Here is a 20,240-nt window from a genome sequence, read left to right as displayed (position 1 = left end):
GCTTAGTAGGGACAGCATTCAGAAACATTCTATGAATTGATAGTAGTCAGTTCACCCAATATCTGCTGTGTTCAACTATCTAGGAAAAGTTTAAAGTAAATCCTGTCCCTTCCTCTTCTCCCAACACCTATAGGTGATACTCTGAGGTTGCGAACTATTCTGGAAGCAATACAGAAACACATCCATTCTTCTTCCCTCATCTTCAAACTGGCTCAAGATGCATTCAAGATTGCTACTCCCACGGACAGTAGTACAGACAGTACCCTACTCAATGTGGCCTTGGAACTGGGATTACAGGTATGTGGTAGGAGAGAGCTCACCCCCCTTTAGGTCTCTGGCTTAATGATAATTGGCAGAAGATTAATATCATCAAGAAACTGAACCTGGACTAAGTCTTGTTCTTTCTGTGTCCTCAGAATACAAGTTCTAGGCCAGGCAAAACATACAGACTCTATAAATAGGGTTACTTCCTTAAGTTAAGGGCAGCAACATATTAGCTTTGGGATCTATGAAGTCCCTATCTTCCCTCCATCTTCCATCTCTACAAATCAAGTAAAGTAGGATAAGAACTTTATTTTCAAGCTGAAGGAGTAGCTCAAGTGGTTAGGCTGCCAGCCAAGCAAGCAAGCTGAGCAAGTACAAACCACAGTACCATAGTACTGACCAAAAAATGGAGGGAAGGAAGGAGGGACAAGAGTGAGGGAGAGGAGAAGATAGGAGAGGGAGCAGAGGGGAGGGGAAGGAAGGCAAGGCACTGGTGAATCACACCTGTAAGCATAGCTTCTCAAGAGGCTGAGATCTGAGGGTTGTGGTTCAAAGCCAACCTGGGCAGGAAAGTGTGATACTCTTTATCTCCAATAAACTACAAAAAACCAGAAGTGGAGCTCAAGTGGTAGAGCACTACCCATGGGCAAAAGAAGCTCCGGGACAGTACCAGCGCCCTGAGTTCAAGCCCCAGGACTGGTACATCCACACACAAAATAAATTTTTACTTTTATTTGCTCCAGGTCATCAGTGAAGCTTCCTATATAACTAGTGGAAGTTGTCAGAAATTAAACTTGCCCAAACTTATCAGGGGAAAGACCATGTTTAAAGCACCAAAAATATTTGTTTCATAGATATAAGAGGAAGTGGGAAGTGCCATTATAAATGCCTCTTTTGTATCCAGGTGATGCGGATGACATTATCAACCCTTAACTGGAGGCGCCGGGAGATGGTTCGATGGTTAGTGACCTGTGCTACAGAAGTGGGTGAGTCTCCCACCTCCTTCTATCCCCAGGGGAGTGTATAGGCCCAACTCTTGAAACAGGATTATGAATCATTCGTGTCATATTCCTGCCCCTGATTGCCTAGGAGAGGATGCGGCTGCTGGTAGCAGCAGATGGCCTTTGTTCTGCCCCCCCCCCAGCTCCACTCTCATGCTTGGACCATATCCTCATGTTAGCACCACTTGACCCTCTTTCATCAGAGACATGTCTGAGAGAATGAATTTTCAGCCACTATTACTCATGTACTCACTTGGGAGGTAATGGGCCCAGTGATTTGTTCCCAGTCTCTTTCCATGCTTTGAGAAAAGAAACCCCACACAAGAATCTCAGGACCCCTTCTAGAGCCCAAAGCCCAGCACAAGACTCCATTCTGAGAGGCCCCACTTCAGGTAGAACTCCCAGGCAGACCTGCAACCCATGCTTGGGGTAGGCAAACCACAGGCTCTGTTGCTCCATCCTTGTGAGGAGCTAAGAGCACTCCAGAGGTCTACAAACTTCTGACCCAGGGGAGGAAGGGATGGGAAGAAAGCCCAAACTGGGTCTGGCCATCTGGGATGCTCCCCTTGCCCTGGTTTGCCTCAGATCATCTCAAGGCTGCTGAGGAGGAGGGAGAACTCGTCTCTGCAGGCCAAGTTCAAATCCCAAATGGTAATGTGGGCAGACCTGGATCGGGACCCGGATGGCCACTGCTGAGCTCAGGCTCTCCCTGACAGGTGTGCGGGCCCTGGTGAGCATCTTGCAGAACTGGTACACACTCTTCACCCCTACCGAGGCTACTAGTATTGTAGCTGCCACAGCCGTATCCCACACCACTATCCTGCGCCTCAGTCTTGACTACCCACAGCGGGAGGAACTGGCTAGCTGTGCTCGCACACTGGCCCTGCAGTGTGCTATGAAGGATCCACAGAGCTGTGCCTTGTCAGCCCTTACACTCTGTGAGAAAGACCACATTGCCTTTGAGGCAGCCTATCAGATTGCCATTGATGCTGCTGCTGGTGGTATGACCCATTCACAGCTGTTCACCATTGCCCGCTACATGGAGCTCCGTGGCTACCCGCTACGTGCCTTCAAGCTGGCCTCACTGGCCATGAGCCATCTTAACCTGGCCTACAACCAGGATACACACCCAGCCATCAACGATGTGCTCTGGGCTTGTGCTCTCAGCCACTCACTAGGCAAGAATGAGCTGGCAGCCCTCATCCCCCTGGTGGTGAAGAGTGTGCACTGTGCCACGGTGCTTTCAGACATCCTGCGGCGATGCACAGTGACTGCACCTGGCCTGGCTGGCATCCCAGGCCGCCGCAGCTCTGGAAAGCTCATGTCCACTGACAAAGCTCCACTTCGCCAGCTGCTGGATGCCACCATCAATGCCTATATCAACACTACACACTCGCGTCTGACACACATCAGCCCCCGCCACTATGGAGAGTTCATTGAGTTTCTGAGCAAGGCTCGAGAAACCTTCCTGCTGCCCCAGGACGGCCACTTGCAATTTGCCCAGTTTATTGACAACCTCAAGCAGATTTACAAAGGCAAGAAGAAGCTGATGCTGCTGGTTCGGGAGCGCTTTGGCTGAGAAAGCAGGTGGCTCACTGTCAGGGCAGCCTGGGCTTCCAGGTACCAACAAGTCAGGCCAAGGACACTAAAACATTTGTCCACCCTGAGAGGACTCTGAGCACTCAGAGCAAAAGATGGGGAGAGTCCAACTGTAGCCAATATGCCTGCCTTGGCAAACTTTGTTATAGCCCACTGTTCTGGAGGATCTGGGCCCTGCATATTGATCAGAAACCCCACAACATGCCACCTCACGCCCTTATATCCTGCGTGTCCTGGGCATTGGCCCCTCTCCCTTGGCAAACACAGAACACTGTTCCGACTCAGGGATTGCTTAACCAGAGAAACAGAAGCATTTATGGTACTGTACATACTATAGTATATGTGTTGCCAATTATTGTAAAGTTGTAACTATTTATAATTCTGGCTCTGATTTGATGGGCACTTAAAAGTAGATGTGGGTGGGAGGATAGGCTTGTTTTCTGAGGAGACTCAACCATTTCTCAGGTTTCCCTTGCAGAGTGTATGTTGTCAGTGGATGAGTGGGGGTGGCAGAGAGAAAAGAAAATGAACAGTTAAAATAAATCCCAAGTCTTGTCTATGCAGAAACCCCAGCTTGAAGACAGAGCATCTGTAGCCCAATGGTGGGTGAGGGGCAGAGGCCAAGACTGGACTTAAAACTTTTGCCCTTCAAAGCAATGAAGACACTGAAACTTCTGCCCCTGCCTCACACAGCCTCTCCAGGAGCCTGCTAAATCGCTGAATAACAGGTTCAGGGAGAAGATGAGTGTCTGAGAAGCCACTGAGCTCATAATATGCACCTGCTGTGGTCACCTTTTATGTTAGAGAGAGTCTGGTTTCATCTCCAGTTCTCTGTGTGTGTTTGTGTATATGGCTAAATACATGTATATATGTGATACATGCTTATGTTGAACTGTAGATTTCTGTTCAGTTTAATTTGCAAATGTGTGATAATGTATATCTGTAAGTCCTCTCCTGTTTGCATGTACATGTACACAAAAGTGTATGTGTATAAACATGTTTGTGTCTGTGTGCCCGCTAGCCATGGGTCAGTGTAGTGTATCTTTATATGTATAACTAAGTTATTTTCTATATTAGTTATATTTGTGTATTCATCTTTGAGGATCTGCATGAATGTGTACATTCTCTTAGATTGCTTTTGTTTTTTGCCAGATCTCTTTTTCATTCCTTAGTCTCTTACTCCAACTAAACATTTGTTCCCTTCTAATGCCTTCATTATTCACCATTCTTTCAACAAACAAGCCTCTAAACACCAGTGTCCCTTTGCCCTAATATTGGTTACTTCAGCTTCAGTTCTTTTCTCACCAATACATGCTTCTTTTCTCCTGCCTTTCTACCTCAAGCTTCCTCTGCCTGCTTTTGTCATAGTCCCATTGGTTGCTCATTTGGAGACTGAGGTGGTTATGCCTTTGGCCTTCCCCTTCCTAATTTCTAGCTCTAGTGGACAACCTGTCTTAGCCTTAGCTTACCTCCTCAGCGTATCATGTTCCTGCTACCTTCCTGACTTATAAGCTCAGCATAGATAGGAGGTAGCAAGGGCATTCAAGAGTTGATTGATACCAATGTCTTGGGTGTTTACTGTTTTGTGTCTTAGTTCCTGAATTGGGGTGGGGTTTGATAGGGAAGGGGTGGTGTAGCTAGAGTGTGAACCCAGGACCTGTCTGCTTTACTTTTCTCTTTAGCAAACTATGTCATCTTTTTTATTCCAAACTGTCCAGTAAGTTGTATTTGCTGTTTGTGGCTACTAAAGTCCTGCTGTCCAGCCAAGGGCCCCTCCAATGTCTCAGCCCAATGGGTTGGTTTAAAAAAAAAGCCACTCCCATTTCTGTATCACAATTGCCCTTTTTTAGCAAGTGTGTAAACTCAATGCTTTTCTATGAATAAATCATGGATCACAGAAAAGAATTTTCTAAAAGCAGAAATTGTGTTCACTCAATAAACAAGGCCCTTCTTCCCCTCTTGCATTACTCTGACTGGAACAGGGAACTGGCCGGGGCCTACAGTGGATATAGAGTGACAGATTAATTTCTTGCCACATCAGACCCCAGAGTCCACAAGCTCCTCAGTGCTTTGTCCTAGGAAATAGGTATCCCCTCTCACCACTACAGAGAGTTCTATATGAGTATCTCATTTTCGGAGATACTCAGAAAATGATGTGGGCTAGGAATGTGGCTTAGTGGTAGAGTACTTGCCTAGCATGCATGAAGCCTTGAGTTCAATTCCTCAGTACCATATAACAAAAAGCTGGAAGTGGCTCTGTGGCTCAAGTGATAGAATGACAGCCTTGAGCAAAAGAAACTCAGGGACATTGCCCAGGCCCTGAGTTCAAGCTCCAGGACTGGAAGAAATGGAAAGAAGGAAGTAAGGGAGGGAGGGAGGGAAGGAGGGAGGGAATAATGCAATGACTATGGATGCCAAAGAGTCCTTTGGATTCACAGGCCTTGGTGATAGACCAGTTTAAGCCTCCAATCCTGTAAGAATCTGAGCTCTGGATCTTTAGTGTCAAATCTGAAGGTTTGTCTGGTAAGGTAGTGCACACCTGTAATCCCAGCATGCAGGAATCTGAGATGGGAGAATCATTAATTCTAAGCCAACCTAGCTATGTAGTAATATCCCATCTCAAAAACAAACCAAAAAACAAAACAAAAAAAACACAATATTCTTTAGCTTTTACCTGTTTACCTATACTCCATTTTCTTCTCCAGGATCCTCAAGTGTTTTAGCCATTTTGTGTTTATCTTCAGTCTTTCCCAAACTCAAAACCCTATCAGCTTGGCCTTTATATTGGTAGGGACCCCTCACCTTTCTCTAAGAAGTTCTACCAAATCTCATGTAGCTCTGGGGCTTAGAGCTCAATGGCAGTGAGAACCTGACATTAAGTACTGTAAAGCACCTGAGTCCCAAGACAGGTGAGAAAGAATGCAGAGAGAGCCTCAAGGAAGGAGCACAGGCTTAAGGAACTGAGATTAGATTCTAGTTCTGAAACTTTTATTCTCCTAGAAATAATCATATGTATTCAAGGTACTTAAGAGGAAAAATGTATGCTTAGTTTTTTCGAAGTAGACGTGAATGCCTGTGCACAGCATCCACAAAGGCACCCACATGTTCTGGGTCCATGTCAGGGTAAAGTCCATGGCCTAAGTTGGCAATGTAGCGTCGTGGTCCAAAGTCATCCAACATCTGCTGTACCAGCTGCCCGATCTCCTCCTAAGGGACCAAGATGACACTGCCTATATTAGAAGTAAGCCACTGTCCTTCCTATATGTGATGGTGGCACACAGATATGTAGGTATGCCTTCACACAATGCTGTTTAATCATTAATTCAACAGAATTCATCAGTTGCCTTATATGGATCAGGCACTAAGAAAACAAAAATGAATAAGAAAAATTGTTGCCTAAGACTTAAGTTGTGTGTATAGAAGGGAGGGGAAAATAGACATAATAAAAATATATAAGCTGGGAATGTGGCTTAGTGGTAGAGTACTTGCTTAGCGTACATGAAGTTCTGGGTTTGATTCCTTAGTACCACATAAACAGAAAAAGCTGGAAGTGGCACTGTGACTCAAGTGGTAGAGTGATAGCCTTGAGCAAAAGAGCTCAGAGACAGTGCCCAAGCCCTGAGTTCAAGCCCTAAGACTGGCAAAAAAAAAAAAAATGTATACACACACAACCCAACCATAGTATAAAGACAAATATGTACGCATAGGGGCCTTAATTGTTACCTCAGAGGCATAGAGGGCACAGGGATCCAGGTTGCCCTGCAAGGTCACTGTCTTCCCCACACGCTCCCTAGAAACAGAGACAGTGGCACATTTTAGTGACTGCATATTTAACAGCTACATCTCTAATTCAACTTCTAATACCCCCTCCATCACTCACCTGGCTTTCTTTGGGGTCATTGTCCAATCAAGCCCAACCACCTCATAGCCAGCCTGGGCCAGCTCATCTAGGGCAAAATGTCCATCCTTAGCAAAGATGATCTGGAGGAAAGAATACATGTCTGAGGCTTGGATGTGCCCACTAGCCTTTATTGGCTGCTCTTCTGCTGCCCTCCAGTGGTAATTTCAGCCCATTTAGAACATACTTTCAACGCTCAACAGACAACTTGACTCAACTTTATCCCATTCCTCACCATGGGTACTGGTGCCAGGCCAGCTTTCTGCAGCCCGGCTTTTACTCTTTTTGCTATATCACGGATGTATGGCAGTGCAAACTTGTTGAAGAGCTGTGGGCCAAGATGCCCTGCGTGGGACTCAAAGAGCTGCAACGCCTACAGTTAAAGGGTAGTGAAGAAAAAATAACATTTCAGGCTCAACATACAGAACATGCCTCAACTGTCCCTAGTTGACTTTAAACCCTGAATCTGGCTGACCTATAAATCGAGATAAAAAGGTTAGCCTTCTCCATATCTCAGAACATTAGTCAGAACATTGGCCCCTGGCTTTGCTGCTGCAACTAGATTATTGGAGGCCAAGATAAGACCCCTGCCCTCACCAGTTTAGGAGACTATTACTTCTGGTCCTTATCAATCAAGCCCAAGTTTATTTGTTTTCAGGACTCACCTGGGCACCAGCAGCCACTTGTCCTACTAGATATGGTACCAGAGCATCAGTGAGGATACGAAGCAGCTGGTGACTAGCCTGAGGTTTTTGATAGAGCCAGCGCTTGGCCTGAGCCATAGTGTTTGAGCCGCCACCCTCAATCATGTATGTCATCAAAGTCCACTGCAGAAGTATACAAAGATACAGAAAACAGTCTTGACATTATCTTCCCTTCTACACCAGACCTATCAGAGTAATCCCTTCATATCCCAGTCCCAGTCCTGTCCCATATTACCGGGGCACCAGCAAAGCCAATCAGTGGCACACGGCCAGCCAGCCGCTTTCGGGTAAGGGTGATGGCTTGGAACACATAGCCTAGCTCAGAGGCCACTACTGCTGGATCCCGCAGACGCTCTAGGTCCCGCTCGTCTCTTAATGGCTCTGGGAAGCTGGGTCCTTTGCCAGGTACCATGGTCACTTCCATGCCCAATGCCTGAAACAGAATAATACATCTGAGTCCCCAGCCTGGAACTACAGGAAGAAGGGTTCTAAGTTCAGCACATGCCAGGAAAAAAATTAGAGAATAAAATTCAACTCCCATCTTTTCAGTTTTTCCCTCTCTTTAGTTATAATAAAGTGTTCATCTTTTTGAACTTTGGTAGGACAGCTAGGATTTCCAAGTAGTCCTTTTATTTTTTGTCCATCATGGGGCATGAACTCGGGGCCTGGGCACTGTCCTTCAGCTCTTTTCCTCAAGGCTAGTGCTCTACCACTTTGAGCCACAGTGCCATTTCCAGTTTTCTGGTGATAAGTATCTCACTGACTTTCCTTCCAGGGCTGCCTTTGAGCCATGATCCCCAGATCTCAGCCTCCTGAGTAGCTAGGATTATAGGCGTGAGTCACCAGCATCCAGCCTCCCCACCCCCACACACACACTTTTTTAAAACTCATTCCAAGACCATGTTTGAGTGCATACCTGAGGTACCACAAGAATGTCAGAGAAGATGATGGCAGCATCCAGAGGGAAGCGTTGCAATGGCTGTGGGGAAATAGAAAACAGGTTCTAGGTGGCAAGCTGAAGGAATAAATCTCCCCCCCCCCCACACACACACACACACTTCTCTAAACCTCTCACCTGGAGAGTCAGTTCACAGCATGCCTCAGGAGAGCGACAGGTGCTGAAGAAGTCCTGGTTAGCCCTGGTTTCCCTAAATTCTGTAGACCAAGGAGGAGACAGAACTCAAGCCTGAGGCCTTTCAAAGCCCTTGCCTACCTCTGGAAAACTTTTCCCCCTCCAGAGTTTTACCTAGACTTTGGGGAGTAAACCCTGACCTGGTAGGTAACGGCCTGCCTGCCGCATGCACCAAACGGGAGTGTAGTCTGTTTCTTCTCCCCAGGCGGCTCGCAGGAACGTGTCATTCTTCAGCTCCGGAAAGCACTGGGGTCTGGTGATCAGGTGCGGGTGGGGGTAAAGATAAGTGTCAGTATGCTAGGCTGAGGGGTTGGAAAGGCACGGGTTCTTGTGGCAGATTCAGTCTAGGACCGCTATCTACCCCCTCCAGACACCAGCTCTCAAGCTGTGACTCCCCCACCCATTCCGCCTCCTCTCTATCAATTAGGTGGTGCACAAAACTAGAAAGGCCTGCGCTGGGGCCTCTTCCCCAGCTCAAACCGGAGGGACGGAGGTTGGGGCAGGGGGAGTAGAGGGGGACGGAAGAGATGAAAGACTAATAATAATTTGGGAGAAGCGGGTCACTAATCTAGCGAGTCTGAAAGAGGAATCAAGAGTTGACCGTCCCAAATAAAGGTGCGGGGTATCTCAGGAAAGAATGTCTAGGGAGCTCGATCCAGCAGGGCAGTCCCTGGAAAGAGGGTCTCAGGAACCCATGTTTGGAAGAGTCGATATTCCAGCGACAGGCTTATATTGGGAGATCTCCACGAACATGCGGATGTAAGGAGATTCCTAAATTGGAAGAATTAGATCAGAAATCCTGCTAGCCTCACCGCGCTTAGAGGACTCACCCCGACCCGTTCGCCTCCATGGCAAAAACGTAAACTGCGGAGACAGTTCCCCACTTTTAAGCCTGCCCCCCAGCCCAGGCTCCGCCCCTTCCTGGCTTGATCCTTGGACAGCGCCATGTTGAAAGTCACGTGACGTGACCACAGTGACAGCTCCGGGGCTGCCCTCGCTGTTGCCGGTAGGACCCTGACTTTCTCACCGTAAAGTCCAGTGTTGCGGCGCAAAAACAAACGCTCCGCAGAAATAACTTCGTTATAACTACATTGTAAAGTGGCATGAGGAATTTGTTCTCATGGGACAGTCTAGCAATCCCAAAGGCTTAGCCCAAGACTCTCTTCACGTCCACTCTCCAAATGATTCGAACAATCGTATCCAGTAGGCAGTCAGAGAATGATACAACAAGGTTGTACAGGGAACTAAAATTTGTTATATTGTATATTACCTCCTGAGAGCTAGGATCTATAGCAGGTGCCTTGCGTGCTGAGCAAGGCAGCTTCTCCCTTTAAGGAATTACCGACTGCTCAGTCAATCTAATGGGGAAACAAACCGGCAACTGTTGAAGTGAATAATGATTTGGAGGAACAATGACTATCTAGAGTGACTCCTCAGTGGCCAGGTAAGGGGTCATTCTTCCAAACATTTTAGTAACATGCTCCTAGGGTCTAATGTATTTTAGAATATTTCTATGATTGTAATATGATTCATGGAAGAAGGAGGCAAAAAGAGGAGGCCTGAGAGCCAGAAAAATGGTTGTTATAAGAATCCAGTTTATTAGATGGGGTATTGGTTTGAAAGAGGGTAGTAGCAGTGGAGATAAAATAGTGGTATAGAGCGCTAATGGCTCACGCCTGTAATCCTAGCTACTCAGGAGGCTGAGATTTTAGGATCGTAGTTCGAAGCCAGCCAGAGCAGAAAGGTCCGTGAGACTAACACCCCCCACAGACACCATCGTGGTGCTTGAACTCTGGGCCTGGGCGCTGTCCCTCAGCTCTGTTAGCTCAAGGCTCGCACTCTATCGCTTAAGCTACAGTGACACGTCTGGTTTTCTGGTGCTTAATTGGAGTTAAGAGTATCACAGACTTTCCTGCCCAGTCTGGCTTTGAACCAAGATCCTCAGCTCTCAGACTCCTGAGTAGCTAGGATTACAGGCGTGAGCCACACTCACCCAGCTCTGTGTAAGACACTTATCTCCAATTAACCACCAGAAAACCAGAAGTCTTGAACTAAAAAGCTCGGGTACAGCTCCCAGGTCCTAAGTTCAAGCACCACACAGGCAAAAACAAAAATAAAACAAAAGAATGATAGCAGTGAGCTGGTCGTAGCAGCCCAGTATTGTCCAGTATTCCGGTGGCTGAGGACCCAGCCTGGGCTGCTACACAGTGAGGTCCTATCTTAAAAAGAGAGAGACAGAGAGAAAAAAACAACCATAGTGGTAGTCATGGGAATAGAAAGTGAGTATTGGAAAGTGATCAGATAAGATCCACCAAGCTTGGGGTTTGGCTGGGGTGAGCGCGCACAGACCTAGACTTAATGGTCGAATGACAATCAGTATTCTATTCGGCGGAAGTGGGGTGTGCGCTTAGTCCAGGGCATACGGTAAAGGTTGGCGGAGGCGGGGCAGGGCGCGGCGGGGAGCTGGGCTCCCTCCCGGAGCCGCGGCACCCGGCGCCGGCTCGCCCCTGGCTCTCCCCTCAGCTACTACTTCGCCATGGCCGGCCCGGGTCCGGGCGCGGCCCTCGAGTCCCCGCGGCAGCTGCTGGGCCGCATACGCTTTTTGGCTGAGGCAGCACGAAGTCTCCGCGCCGGGCGGCCGCTGCCAGCAGCGCTGGCTTTCGTGCCCAGAGAAGTGCTCTACAAGCTCTACAAGGACCCCGCGGGACCGTCGCGCGTGCTGCTGCCGGTGTGGGAGGCAGAGGGCCTGGGGCTGCGTGTGGGCGCCGCGGGCCCAGCTCCCGGAGCCGGCTCCGGGCCCCTCCGCGCCGCGCGGGACAGCATCGAGCTCCGGCGCGGTGCCTGCGTGCGAACCACCGGCGAGGAGCTGTGCAACGGCCACGGGCTCTGGGTGAAGCTCACGAAGGTGCGCTCTAGCTTCCGGGACCCCGCAAAAGACCCTGAAACCCGGGGAACTTCCTGGCTGTTCCCTTTCCCTGCCCTCTCTTGAGCTGCCATGGCATTTGGTGCCCTTTGCCCCTGGGCTGGGCAGTTCCCTGATGGCTGTCCCCTCCGGGCGCGTCCCTGCAGGAGCAGCTGGCGGAACACCTGGGTGACTGCGGGTTGGACGAAGGCTGGCTTCTGGTGTGCCGCCCGGCGGAGGGCGGGGCCCGCCTCGTACCCATAGACACTCCGGACCACCTCCAGCGGCAGCAGCAGCTCTTTGGCGTGGACTACCGGCCGGTGCTCAGGTCCTGCAACCGATGCAAGAGGGGCTTGCGGTCAGATAGTCGGGCACTGAGGGTTTCGGAACACTTCATGTAATGGGGGGTGTACTATTAGAACGACGGCAGGGTTAAGAGCAGGAAGGAACAAAACCTGAAGGGAGCTGGAGTTGAACTTTTCGAGGCTTGGAGCTAGAGCTCAGGAGAATGCTCTAGGTTCAGGGGATGTTGTGCCGCCCGCTGATCTCCCCCACCCCATCACACACACACACACACACACACACACACACACAACAACAACAACAACAACAATCCAATCCCCATTCTCTGCTCACAGATGGGAACAGGTGGTGGACCTGACATATTCACATCGCCTGGGATCGAAGCCGCAGCCAGCCGAGGCTTACACAGAAGCTGTACAAAGGCTACTGTGAGTGAGCTGGGATGAGATGGGGAGGAGGGAGCTCTAGGTCTGAGTCCGACCTAATTAAGGGCTTGGAATTACTTAGCTATGTGCCCCCAACATGGACCTACGAGTGCGACGAAGACCTGATCCACTTCTTGTATGACCACCTGGGCAAGGAGGATGAGAACCTGGGTAGTGTGAAGCAGTATGTGGAGAGCATAGATGTTTCGTCCTATACGGTGGGTGCTGGGATTCTTCCTGCTTGAAGCAAGGTATAGCCGTACCCCTTAAAGCTAGAATCAAACTCCCATCTCCAAACCAGGGCCAAACCAACAGTCCCACAAGCCACACTCAGCCCAGCTCCTCATCTTGGAAATCCTATAGAAAACCCCAGACACTTTCCTAGCCCACCCTCATGCTCACCCTATATTAGTTGTCCTTTTAGCCCAACTCTACCACTTTCTCTTATGTTCCTTGGCCCAAAGCACATGCCCAGAGCAAAGGTGAGGCTAACCTCTGACTCCACCTCCCTATTCCTCTCTAGGAGGAGTTCAATGTGTCCTGTCTGACAGACAGCAACGCAGATACCTACTGGGAAAGTGATGGGTCTCAGTGCCAGCACTGGGTACGGCTTACTATGAAGAAGGGCACCATTGTCAAGTTAGTAAGCTCTGGTCAGGACAGGGTGGGTGAGCCATATATATGCCCATGTATTCACAGAAATGTACCCAGGTGTATTTTCTAACCCCTCAGGAAGCTGCTACTCACAGTGGATACCACAGATGACAACTTTATGCCTAAGCGAGTGGTGGTGTATGGGGGCGAAGGAGACAACCTTAAGAAGCTGAGTGACGTGAGCATTGACGAGTGAGCAAGCTGGCCTGGGGTGGGAGATGGGGCATGCTCTTAGCAATAAGACCAGGCCTAGCTTGGATGCTTAAATCTTGGTGGGACCTCAGCAAGGCCCGAGGAGGAGGTATCTGAAGTGCCTCACACCTGTCTTCTCAGGACCTTGATTGGAGATGTCTGCGTCTTAGAGGACATGACAGTTCACCTACCTATCATTGAGATCCGTATTGTGGAGTGCCGAGGTAGGCTTATGTTTGTAAGAAGGGAAGGGGAGCCCAAGGTGTAGGATAGAAGCAGGTGACATTGAGTGTGGAGGGAAGGGGATGGACTTGGAGGGAGGGTGACACATGTTGGCAGAACTAACTCCATGATTTAAAGCCTAAGGCCTAAACCAGGTGGGAGACAGAAGTTGGAATTATATGAAAGAACTAAGTTGGGATCTACAGGCATTTCAACAATATAGAGGTGGACAGGGAATCAGCAAGTATATAAATATCAAGTAAGAGAATGGGATCCCAAAGATCTCAAGTTTCTAGGAGCTAAGAATGACAAAAAGCTGAGCATTAAAAAGCCAGGTCTTGCCAAGCACTGGTGGCTCACGCCTGTAATCCCATCTACTCAGGAGGCTGAGATCTGAGGATTGTGGTTCAAAGCCAGACCTGGCAGGAAAGGCCCTGCCAGGGCCTTTGGGGGGGGGGTCCAGTTGTGGGGCCTGAACTCTGGGCCTGGGCGCTGTCCCTCAGCTCTTCAGCTCAAGGCTAGCGCTCTACCACTTGAGCCACAGCGCCACTTCTGGCTTTTTTCTTTTTTGCCTATGTGGTGCTGAGGAATCGAACCCAGGGCCTCAGGCATGCAAGGCAAGTGCTCTACCACTGAGCCACCTTTCCAGCCCCCGAAACTCTTATCTCCAACAAATCACCAGAAAACCGGAAGTGGCGCTATGGCTCAAGTGGTAGAGCACTAGCCTTGAGCTGAAGAGCAGAAGGACAGTGCTCAGGCCCAGAGTTCAAGCCCCATGACTAAAAAAAAAAAAAAAAATCTAGGTCTGAGGACCAAAAAAAGGCAGCAGGTGCAATAAATGACCTTACTCTGACCTCTCCCCCACAGATGATGGGATTGATGTTCGTCTTCGAGGGGTCAAGATCAAGTCATCTAGACAGCGGGAACTAGGGCTAAATGCAGACCTGTTCCAGCCAGCCAGTCTGGTGCGATACCCACGCCTGGAAGGAACTGATCCAGAAATACTGTATCGCAGAGCTGTTCTACTGCAGAGGTGGCTATGGTCCTGGGCCTATAGGCCCCTTTCCTTCCCTCCATCCCTGAGTCTTGTGCATCAGCACAGAGGAGGCCCCAGAGTCTTATAGTATACGTTATTCTGCTTCAAAAAGGATCAGAGCAGCCCCTGGGCCCTGATGTCTGCCACAATATGTTGGGAAGTTGGGGATCTTACATCTATGCCAAACTCTTTACCTACTATCTCAGATTCATCAAGATCCTAGACAGTGTCCTGCACCATCTGGTACCTGCATGGGACCATACTCTAGGTACCTTCAGTGAGATTAAGGTGAGTCTGGCCTATCTGCTACTAGTCTGGGTGGTGGGCTTCTCTTCCTGCTCATCTTCAACAGAGAGGTCCTAAAATCTACCCTAGGGCTAGATCTTTATTGGGAACCAGGAAGAAAGCCAGACACAAGTGATAAAAAAAAGTACTTTGTGGAGAGGTGAAGGCTATTCCCCCAAATGAATGTGTTCAACATGTAAGAGTAGGAGGAGGAGAGATGATATCCTAGCCAGAGCTTTCATAAAAGAGGTACCCTAGACACTTCTAGAAGCTCCATATTATTTGAGAAAAATGTGTAGGTAGATGTATGGATGACTATGAGATGAGGCTGGAAAAACAGGCAAAAAGCAGAATTTGTTAGTCAGAGATCCTGAGGGCCAAGCTGAAAAGCAGGGATTTTTGTCCCAGGTCAGTAGAGCAATAAGAAAAATTTTGAAGTAATGATACTGTTTGTTCATTTGTTTGTTTGTTTAAGAAAGCTCCCCCTGGTAGTTGCACTAAGAAAGGGACTGGGGCCAGGCACCATGCCTATAATCCTAGCTACTCAGAAGGCTGAGATCTGAGGATCATGGTTCGAAGCCATCCCAGGAAGAAAAGTCCATGAGACTCTTTATCTCCAATTAACCACCAGAAAACCAGACGCAATGCAGTGGCTCAAAGTGGTGGAGTGCTAGCATTGAGCAAAAGAGCTCAGGGACAGTGCCCAGGCACTGAGTTAAAGCCCTAAGACTGACAAGGAAAGAAAGAAAGAGAGAGAGAGAGAAGAAAAGAGATGGGGACAGGTGTCGGGGGCAAGGATGGACTTGGAAGGGTAAAATTGGATCCAGGTGTAGAGGAAAGTCCCAGGGCTTGGACAAATACTGACTGTCCACTGATCCTGCTGTGGCCATCTGTCATCACCAGCAAGTGAAACAGTTCCTACTGCTATCGCGCCAGCGGCCCAGTCTGGTGACCCAGTGCCTACGTGACTCAGAGAGCAGCAAGCCCAGCTTCATGCCTCGCCTGTATATCAACCGACGCCTTGCCATGGAACATCGTGCCTGTCCCTCTCGGGACCCTGCCTGCAAGAATGCAGTCTTCACCCAGGTCTGGACCACTTGAGTTAGACCGAGGGAGGGTCAGTAAAGGATCTAGGCAGCTGGTTCAAAAGAGACCTGAGCCAGGTATTTGAGCAAGTGTAGAGCCAGGTTTTAACACAAACCTCGCTACAAGTACTTCCTCTTTCCCCATCCCCCAAGGTTTATGAAGGCCTCAAGCCCTCTGACAAGTATGAAAAGCCCCTGGACTACAGGTATGCCTTGAGGGTAAGAGACACACAAGTATTCATAGGGCACACAAATGAACTCATACACCCATACCCCCCTCCTGGCATCTTCACCATTGCCACTCTGTTAGCTCTTTTCCTGGTAATCTCTGGGTTGATGAATTGGCCTAAGAACTGGCCCACTTTAATGACAGAGATCCACTCCACTTACAGGTGGCCCATGCGCTATGACCAATGGTGGGAGTGTAAATTCATCGCAGAAGGCATCATTGACCAAGGTGAGGACCTAAGGAAGGATGAAACAAGACCTGCTTGTTGCCTCATTCAGTACTAAGAGGCTTTGGGAAGCCTGCTTTTAACCCCCACTATGGGTGCTAGGCTTTTTGTGTACCTAGCTAAGGTCTCTCATTTCAGGGGGTGGCTTCCGAGACAGCCTGGCAGATATGTCAGAAGAGCTGTGCCCTAGCTCAGCTGACACCCCTGTGCCTCTGCCCTTCTTTGTGCGAACAGCCAACCAGGTAATCTTTCTTCTAAACCCCACCCCCACATTTCTGCTCTTCTGTCTCTGCAAATCTTCTAGGTACCAGATTGAGCTAGAGAAGGAGCAGAGGAGGTTATAAGATGTCTGGGGCAACTCAGGCAGACAGGGAGAAGAGGAACCTTCCTCTGCCCAGGAAGATTTTGGGGGAAGTTTTTGGTATGCTTCAGGTAGGAAAGTAGGGTCTACCAATAGTGTGCTGACAGTTCTGTTTCTGGGACAGGGCAATGGCACTGGTGAAGCCCGAGATATGTATGTTCCCAATCCCTCCTGCCGAGATTTCGCCAAGTATGAGTGGATTGGACAGCTAATGGGGGCAGCCCTTCGGGGCAAGGAGTTCCTAGTGAGTAGCCTGATCTTCATCCCTCTTGGATCAGCCCTGGACTCTGAAAGTAAGGGGCCACTAAACTTGGCTTGGCAGCTCAGGGTGATAAGATAGTACCATTTGTCACACAGGTTCTGGCTCTGCCTGGGTTTGTGTGGAAGCAGCTGTCTGGTGAGGAGGTGAGCTGGAGCAAGGACTTCCCAGCTGTGGACTCTGTGTTGGTGAGTAGGACTGGAACCAGTGTTTCCTCCCCTTAGACCTTAAAACTTGGTACTCCCCCAGGACTTTCCAGCACTTCGCCCTCTTCTGCTGTACACATGCTCCTCTCCATTCCCATAGACTACCATGATTTCATTTACTATCTGAACCCTAAAACTATATAATCCCTCAAATCCTGACCTCCAAGCTCCTGGGACTGCATCTGCATCCTGGACATTCGCCTCAAGATGGTGCACTTGAGGCTCATGGCTTCCTCCCTGTTCCAAGCTAGGACTATTGTTAACCCTCCCCATGCCACAGCCCTCTGTGCGATTCTTCACTCCTCCTTCCTCATCCCCACATTGAGCTAGTCTCCCTCTAGGATATTTTTCTTTCTCTCATCTCACTCCGATCCCCAGGTTCAGGCCAACTTTCCTTCTGCCCTAAACATTGCAAAAGCTAGTAATTTATTTTTCTATCCTTGTTTAAATTCTTTGACAGCTCTGCCCAGGACTTGCGACAAAGCAGCCTCTGAAAAGGCTTTACACGACCCCTGTATCTCTTGCTAAACATGGGGTCACATTTGGGCTCCTGACAAACCTTTCTCAGGCCTTTTGCTTTCAGCTTTGTCCAGGATATTTTCTCCTCTGAGTCCCTTATAGCCCACCCAATTCCCAGTCATAATTTAGGTGTCAGCTCAAGTATCATTTCTTACAGATGCCCTCCCTAGCTTCCATTGCTTTTTAGGTGTTATCTTGGTATTTCTACAACCTTGTACCAGTCCCCTCACTCCCCAATGCCTGCCTGAGGACTGCCTTACCTGTTGCTTCTGTTTCCCCATGAACATCTTAAGGAAAGACAGAATGTCTCTCCAACGAAAAGCTGACTTCCCTGCCTCACCCTAATCCTCAGGTGAAGCTCCTGGAAGTGATGGAAGGAATGGACAGGGAAACATTCGAGTTCAAGTTTGGAAAGGAACTAACCTTCACCACCGTACTGAGTGACCAGCAGGTTGTGGAGCTGATTCCTGGGGGCACAGGCATCGTGGTGGGATATGAGGACCGTTCTCGTTTCATCCAACTGGTGCAGAAGGCACGGCTAGAGGAGAGCAAGGAGCAGGTAGTAGCTAGAGGCCCGTAGAGCAGAGGACTTTGGACTATCCTAAGCCCCAGGTCCTAATGACAAAAGTCAAGGCTAATAGGCCACCAGTACCAATCCTAGAAACTCAGGCTCCTATCATAACTGTGCCCCCACAATAGTGATCAGGGTACAGAGATGCCCTGGTGTGCTCAGAGAATGGTGCCCTTTCTCCCAACTCTGCCTCTTGTCCCTTCATTCCCAGGTGGCAGCTATGCAGGCAGGTCTGCTGAAAGTAGTGCCACAAGCTGTGCTGGACTTGCTGACCTGGCAAGAGTTAGAGAAGAAGGTGTGTGGGGACCCAGAGGTCACTGTGGATGCTCTGCGCAAGCTCAGTGAGTTCCAGGCAATGGGGAGGTGAAGCTCACTGTAGGACTGAAGGACTAAGTTGAGTGATACCTAAGAATGAATTCTGGTCTTGTCCTCTTCAGCTCGGTTTGAGGACTTTGAGCCATCTGATACCCGTGTGCAGTATTTCTGGGAGGCACTGAACAATTTCACCAATGGTCAGTGAAGGAGAGCAGTGTGGACTTTGCCTTTGGGATACAGTTAGGGTAGAAGTTATCAAACCTCCCTCCCTCACCATTAGTGCCAGCTGATTTCCTTCTCTTCCACCCAGAGGACCGCAGCCGCTTCCTGCGCTTTGTCACAGGCCGCAGTCGCCTACCAGCACGGATCTACATCTATCCAGACAAGCTAGGGTGAGTATATGTGCAGCAAGGAGGACCAAAGGGACCCCCTGACAAACATGCCTCTACAGATCTTCCTAATTTGTGGCCCCTCAACACCCCCAGCTATGAGACTACAGATGCGCTGCCCGAGTCTTCCACCTGCTCCAGTACCCTCTTCCTACCACACTATGTCAGGTGAGTTTTCCTAGGCTCAGGCCTGAGGTCAGCATCCTCAGTGTGGTGTCCAAACTGGAGCCCCCTTGCTCCTGGGAGTAGGGTGGACGGGCCTGACTGAGTCCCCACCCCCACAGCGCCAAGGTGTGCGAGGAGAAGCTCCGCTATGCCGCCTACAATTGTGTGGCCATCGATACCGACATGAGCCCCTGGGAGGAGTGAGGCGGTGTCCACCGCACTCCCAGAAATGAACACACAGCTGGGGGTCTGTGCTCCATACCAAGCTGATATGTTGAGAAACCCACAGGGTAGCACAGAGTACCTGCTGCTCCTATGAATGTAGTTGGAGCCAGGGTGATGGGTGGACAGTGGTCCAGCCCTGCAGATCCTCAACCCTCCTCGTGCTAGGGCTTGTTTCCTGAGGAAGAGAGAATCTTCCACAAGCCCAGCACAAGCTGCCAGGCCTGAGCTACTTGAAGGGGGCCAGTCTGCTCCTCATCCCGTGGACTTTGATTCCATTTTCTGTTCCACCTGTTTTTCTTTTGACTTCAAGCTGTGGCTCAAAGTTTTCAAAACCTTGAAGGGCAGTATATTTTTCTCCTCAATCAAATAGCCAAGGGTGGACAGGAATGATGGTCATCCTCCTTGGTCATCTACCCCCAAAAAATATTCAGTGGATGAACATCTCCTCCTTCACATTCTGGCATTTCCCTCCTATCCCTCCATGCCAGAGGTGTGAGCTTTGTCCTTTCATAACTCAGTCTTGATTGACAAAGTGCCACCACCCTCCCGGCTCAGAACTTCCATCTACCGAACATCAGCTCTTTGCTATATCCACTCCATATCCACCAGTACTGCAGCATCTCCAGCCCACTCCTCATTATGCAGATTAAAGACACTTAAGATCTCTCCAAGATTTTCTTTACCCTACTCTAAAGTAAAGCCTAGACTTCAAACTAGTTCCTTACCAGCCCTCCCTCCCTTGAAAGCCTCGGTGACACTCCTTCAAAAGAAAGACTTGCACATGGGAAAATTGAATAAATGGATTTCCTTCAGAATGTGTTTTTGGGCTCCTAGGGTTTGTGTTTATTGGGTTTCCTACTAGGATCAAAAAGAACCTGGAGAGTTGGGTGCTAGCTCACTCCTATAATCCTACTCAGAAGGCTGAGATCTGAGGATCACTGTTTGAAGCTGAAAATATGTGAGATTCTTATCTGTAATTAATCACCAAAAACCTGAGAGCAGAGCTGTGGTTCAGGTGATAGAACACTAGCCTTGAGTAAGAAAAGCACAGGGACAACACCTAGGCTCTGAAT

At 49.2% G+C, this 20,240-nt stretch overlaps 3 protein-coding genes across 5 annotated transcripts in view; 2 read left to right on the top strand and 1 right to left on the bottom strand.

The window, feature by feature from the left end:
- The window catches only part of Zswim5 (zinc finger, SWIM-type containing 5), a 40,402-nt gene extending 35,633 nt beyond the window's left edge, over window positions 1-4,769 (top strand). For both annotated transcript variants that reach the window (XM_013017029.1, XM_013017028.1), the window contains 3 exons: window positions 134-297; window positions 1,169-1,250; window positions 1,982-4,769. In XM_013017029.1, the coding sequence (XP_012872483.1) occupies window positions 134-297; window positions 1,169-1,250; window positions 1,982-2,844 (1,109 nt within the window). In that variant the 3' untranslated portion in view covers window positions 2,845-4,769. The remainder of the gene's footprint in view (window positions 1-133; window positions 298-1,168; window positions 1,251-1,981) is intronic.
- Window positions 4,770-5,838: 1,069 nt separating this feature from the next.
- Urod (uroporphyrinogen decarboxylase) lies at window positions 5,839-9,495 on the bottom strand. Of its 2 annotated transcripts, none has more exons than XM_013016808.1 (10): window positions 9,429-9,495; window positions 8,739-8,851; window positions 8,542-8,621; window positions 8,383-8,445; window positions 7,702-7,899; window positions 7,428-7,589; window positions 6,998-7,135; window positions 6,745-6,845; window positions 6,588-6,654; window positions 5,839-6,071 (listed from the first exon to the last, which is right to left on the bottom strand). In XM_013016808.1, the coding sequence occupies exons 1-10, from the start codon at window positions 9,446-9,448 to the stop codon at window positions 5,910-5,912; spliced, it is 1,104 nt and encodes a 367-aa protein (XP_012872262.1). In that variant the 5' UTR covers window positions 9,449-9,495; the 3' UTR covers window positions 5,839-5,909. The 2 variants fall into 2 exon arrangements, with proteins under 2 accessions (XP_012872262.1, XP_012872263.1); XM_013016809.1 differs by having other exon boundaries at window positions 5,843-6,071; window positions 9,411-9,474.
- Window positions 9,496-11,048: 1,553 nt separating this feature from the next.
- Window positions 11,049-19,986, top strand: Hectd3 (HECT domain containing E3 ubiquitin protein ligase 3). Its single transcript, XM_013016971.1, has 21 exons — window positions 11,049-11,503; window positions 11,668-11,828; window positions 12,139-12,231; window positions 12,311-12,446; window positions 12,752-12,867; window positions 12,961-13,074; window positions 13,216-13,298; window positions 14,164-14,329; window positions 14,539-14,620; window positions 15,521-15,703; window positions 15,856-15,908; window positions 16,095-16,159; window positions 16,296-16,399; window positions 16,643-16,762; window positions 16,876-16,965; window positions 17,855-18,061; window positions 18,285-18,414; window positions 18,511-18,585; window positions 18,699-18,780; window positions 18,874-18,945; window positions 19,062-19,986. Exons 1-21 carry the CDS (start codon window positions 11,135-11,137, stop codon window positions 19,144-19,146), a joined length of 2,586 nt encoding a protein of 861 aa, XP_012872425.1. The 5' UTR covers window positions 11,049-11,134; the 3' UTR covers window positions 19,147-19,986.
- Window positions 19,987-20,240: the final 254 nt, after the last annotated feature.

This window comes from Dipodomys ordii, unplaced genomic scaffold (assembly GCF_000151885.1).
Source record: "Dipodomys ordii isolate 6190 unplaced genomic scaffold, Dord_2.0 Scaffold33, whole genome shotgun sequence".
Classification (NCBI taxonomy): domain Eukaryota; kingdom Metazoa; phylum Chordata; class Mammalia; order Rodentia; family Heteromyidae; genus Dipodomys; species Dipodomys ordii.
The sequence above is the reverse complement of the archived record's forward strand: the minus strand, read 5'-3'. Positions and strand labels throughout refer to the sequence as shown.

What these genes read in the sequence shown, in the direction of transcription:
- Hectd3 (XM_013016971.1), top strand. Translation starts at nt 11,135, where the DNA reads ATGGCCGGCCCGGGTCCGGGCGCGGCCCTCGAGTCCCCGCGGCAGCTG. An exon ending in GAAGCTGTACAAAGGCTACT is followed by an intron (nt 12,232 to 12,310) that starts GTGAGTGAGCTG and finishes GGAATTACTTAG; the next exon opens with CTATGTGCCCCCAACATGGA. An exon ending in GGATGCTCTGCGCAAGCTCA is followed by an intron (nt 18,415 to 18,510) that starts GTGAGTTCCAGG and finishes TGTCCTCTTCAG; the next exon opens with CTCGGTTTGAGGACTTTGAG.
- Urod (XM_013016808.1), bottom strand. Translation starts at nt 9,448, where the DNA reads ATGGAGGCGAACGGGTCGGG. An exon ending in ACATTCTTGTGGTACCTCAG is followed by an intron (nt 7,900 to 8,382) that starts GTATGCACTCAA and finishes ATTCTGTTTCAG; the next exon opens with GCATTGGGCATGGAAGTGAC. An exon ending in AAGTGGCTGCTGGTGCCCAG is followed by an intron (nt 7,136 to 7,427) that starts GTGAGTCCTGAA and finishes CTTTAACTGTAG; the next exon opens with GCGTTGCAGCTCTTTGAGTC.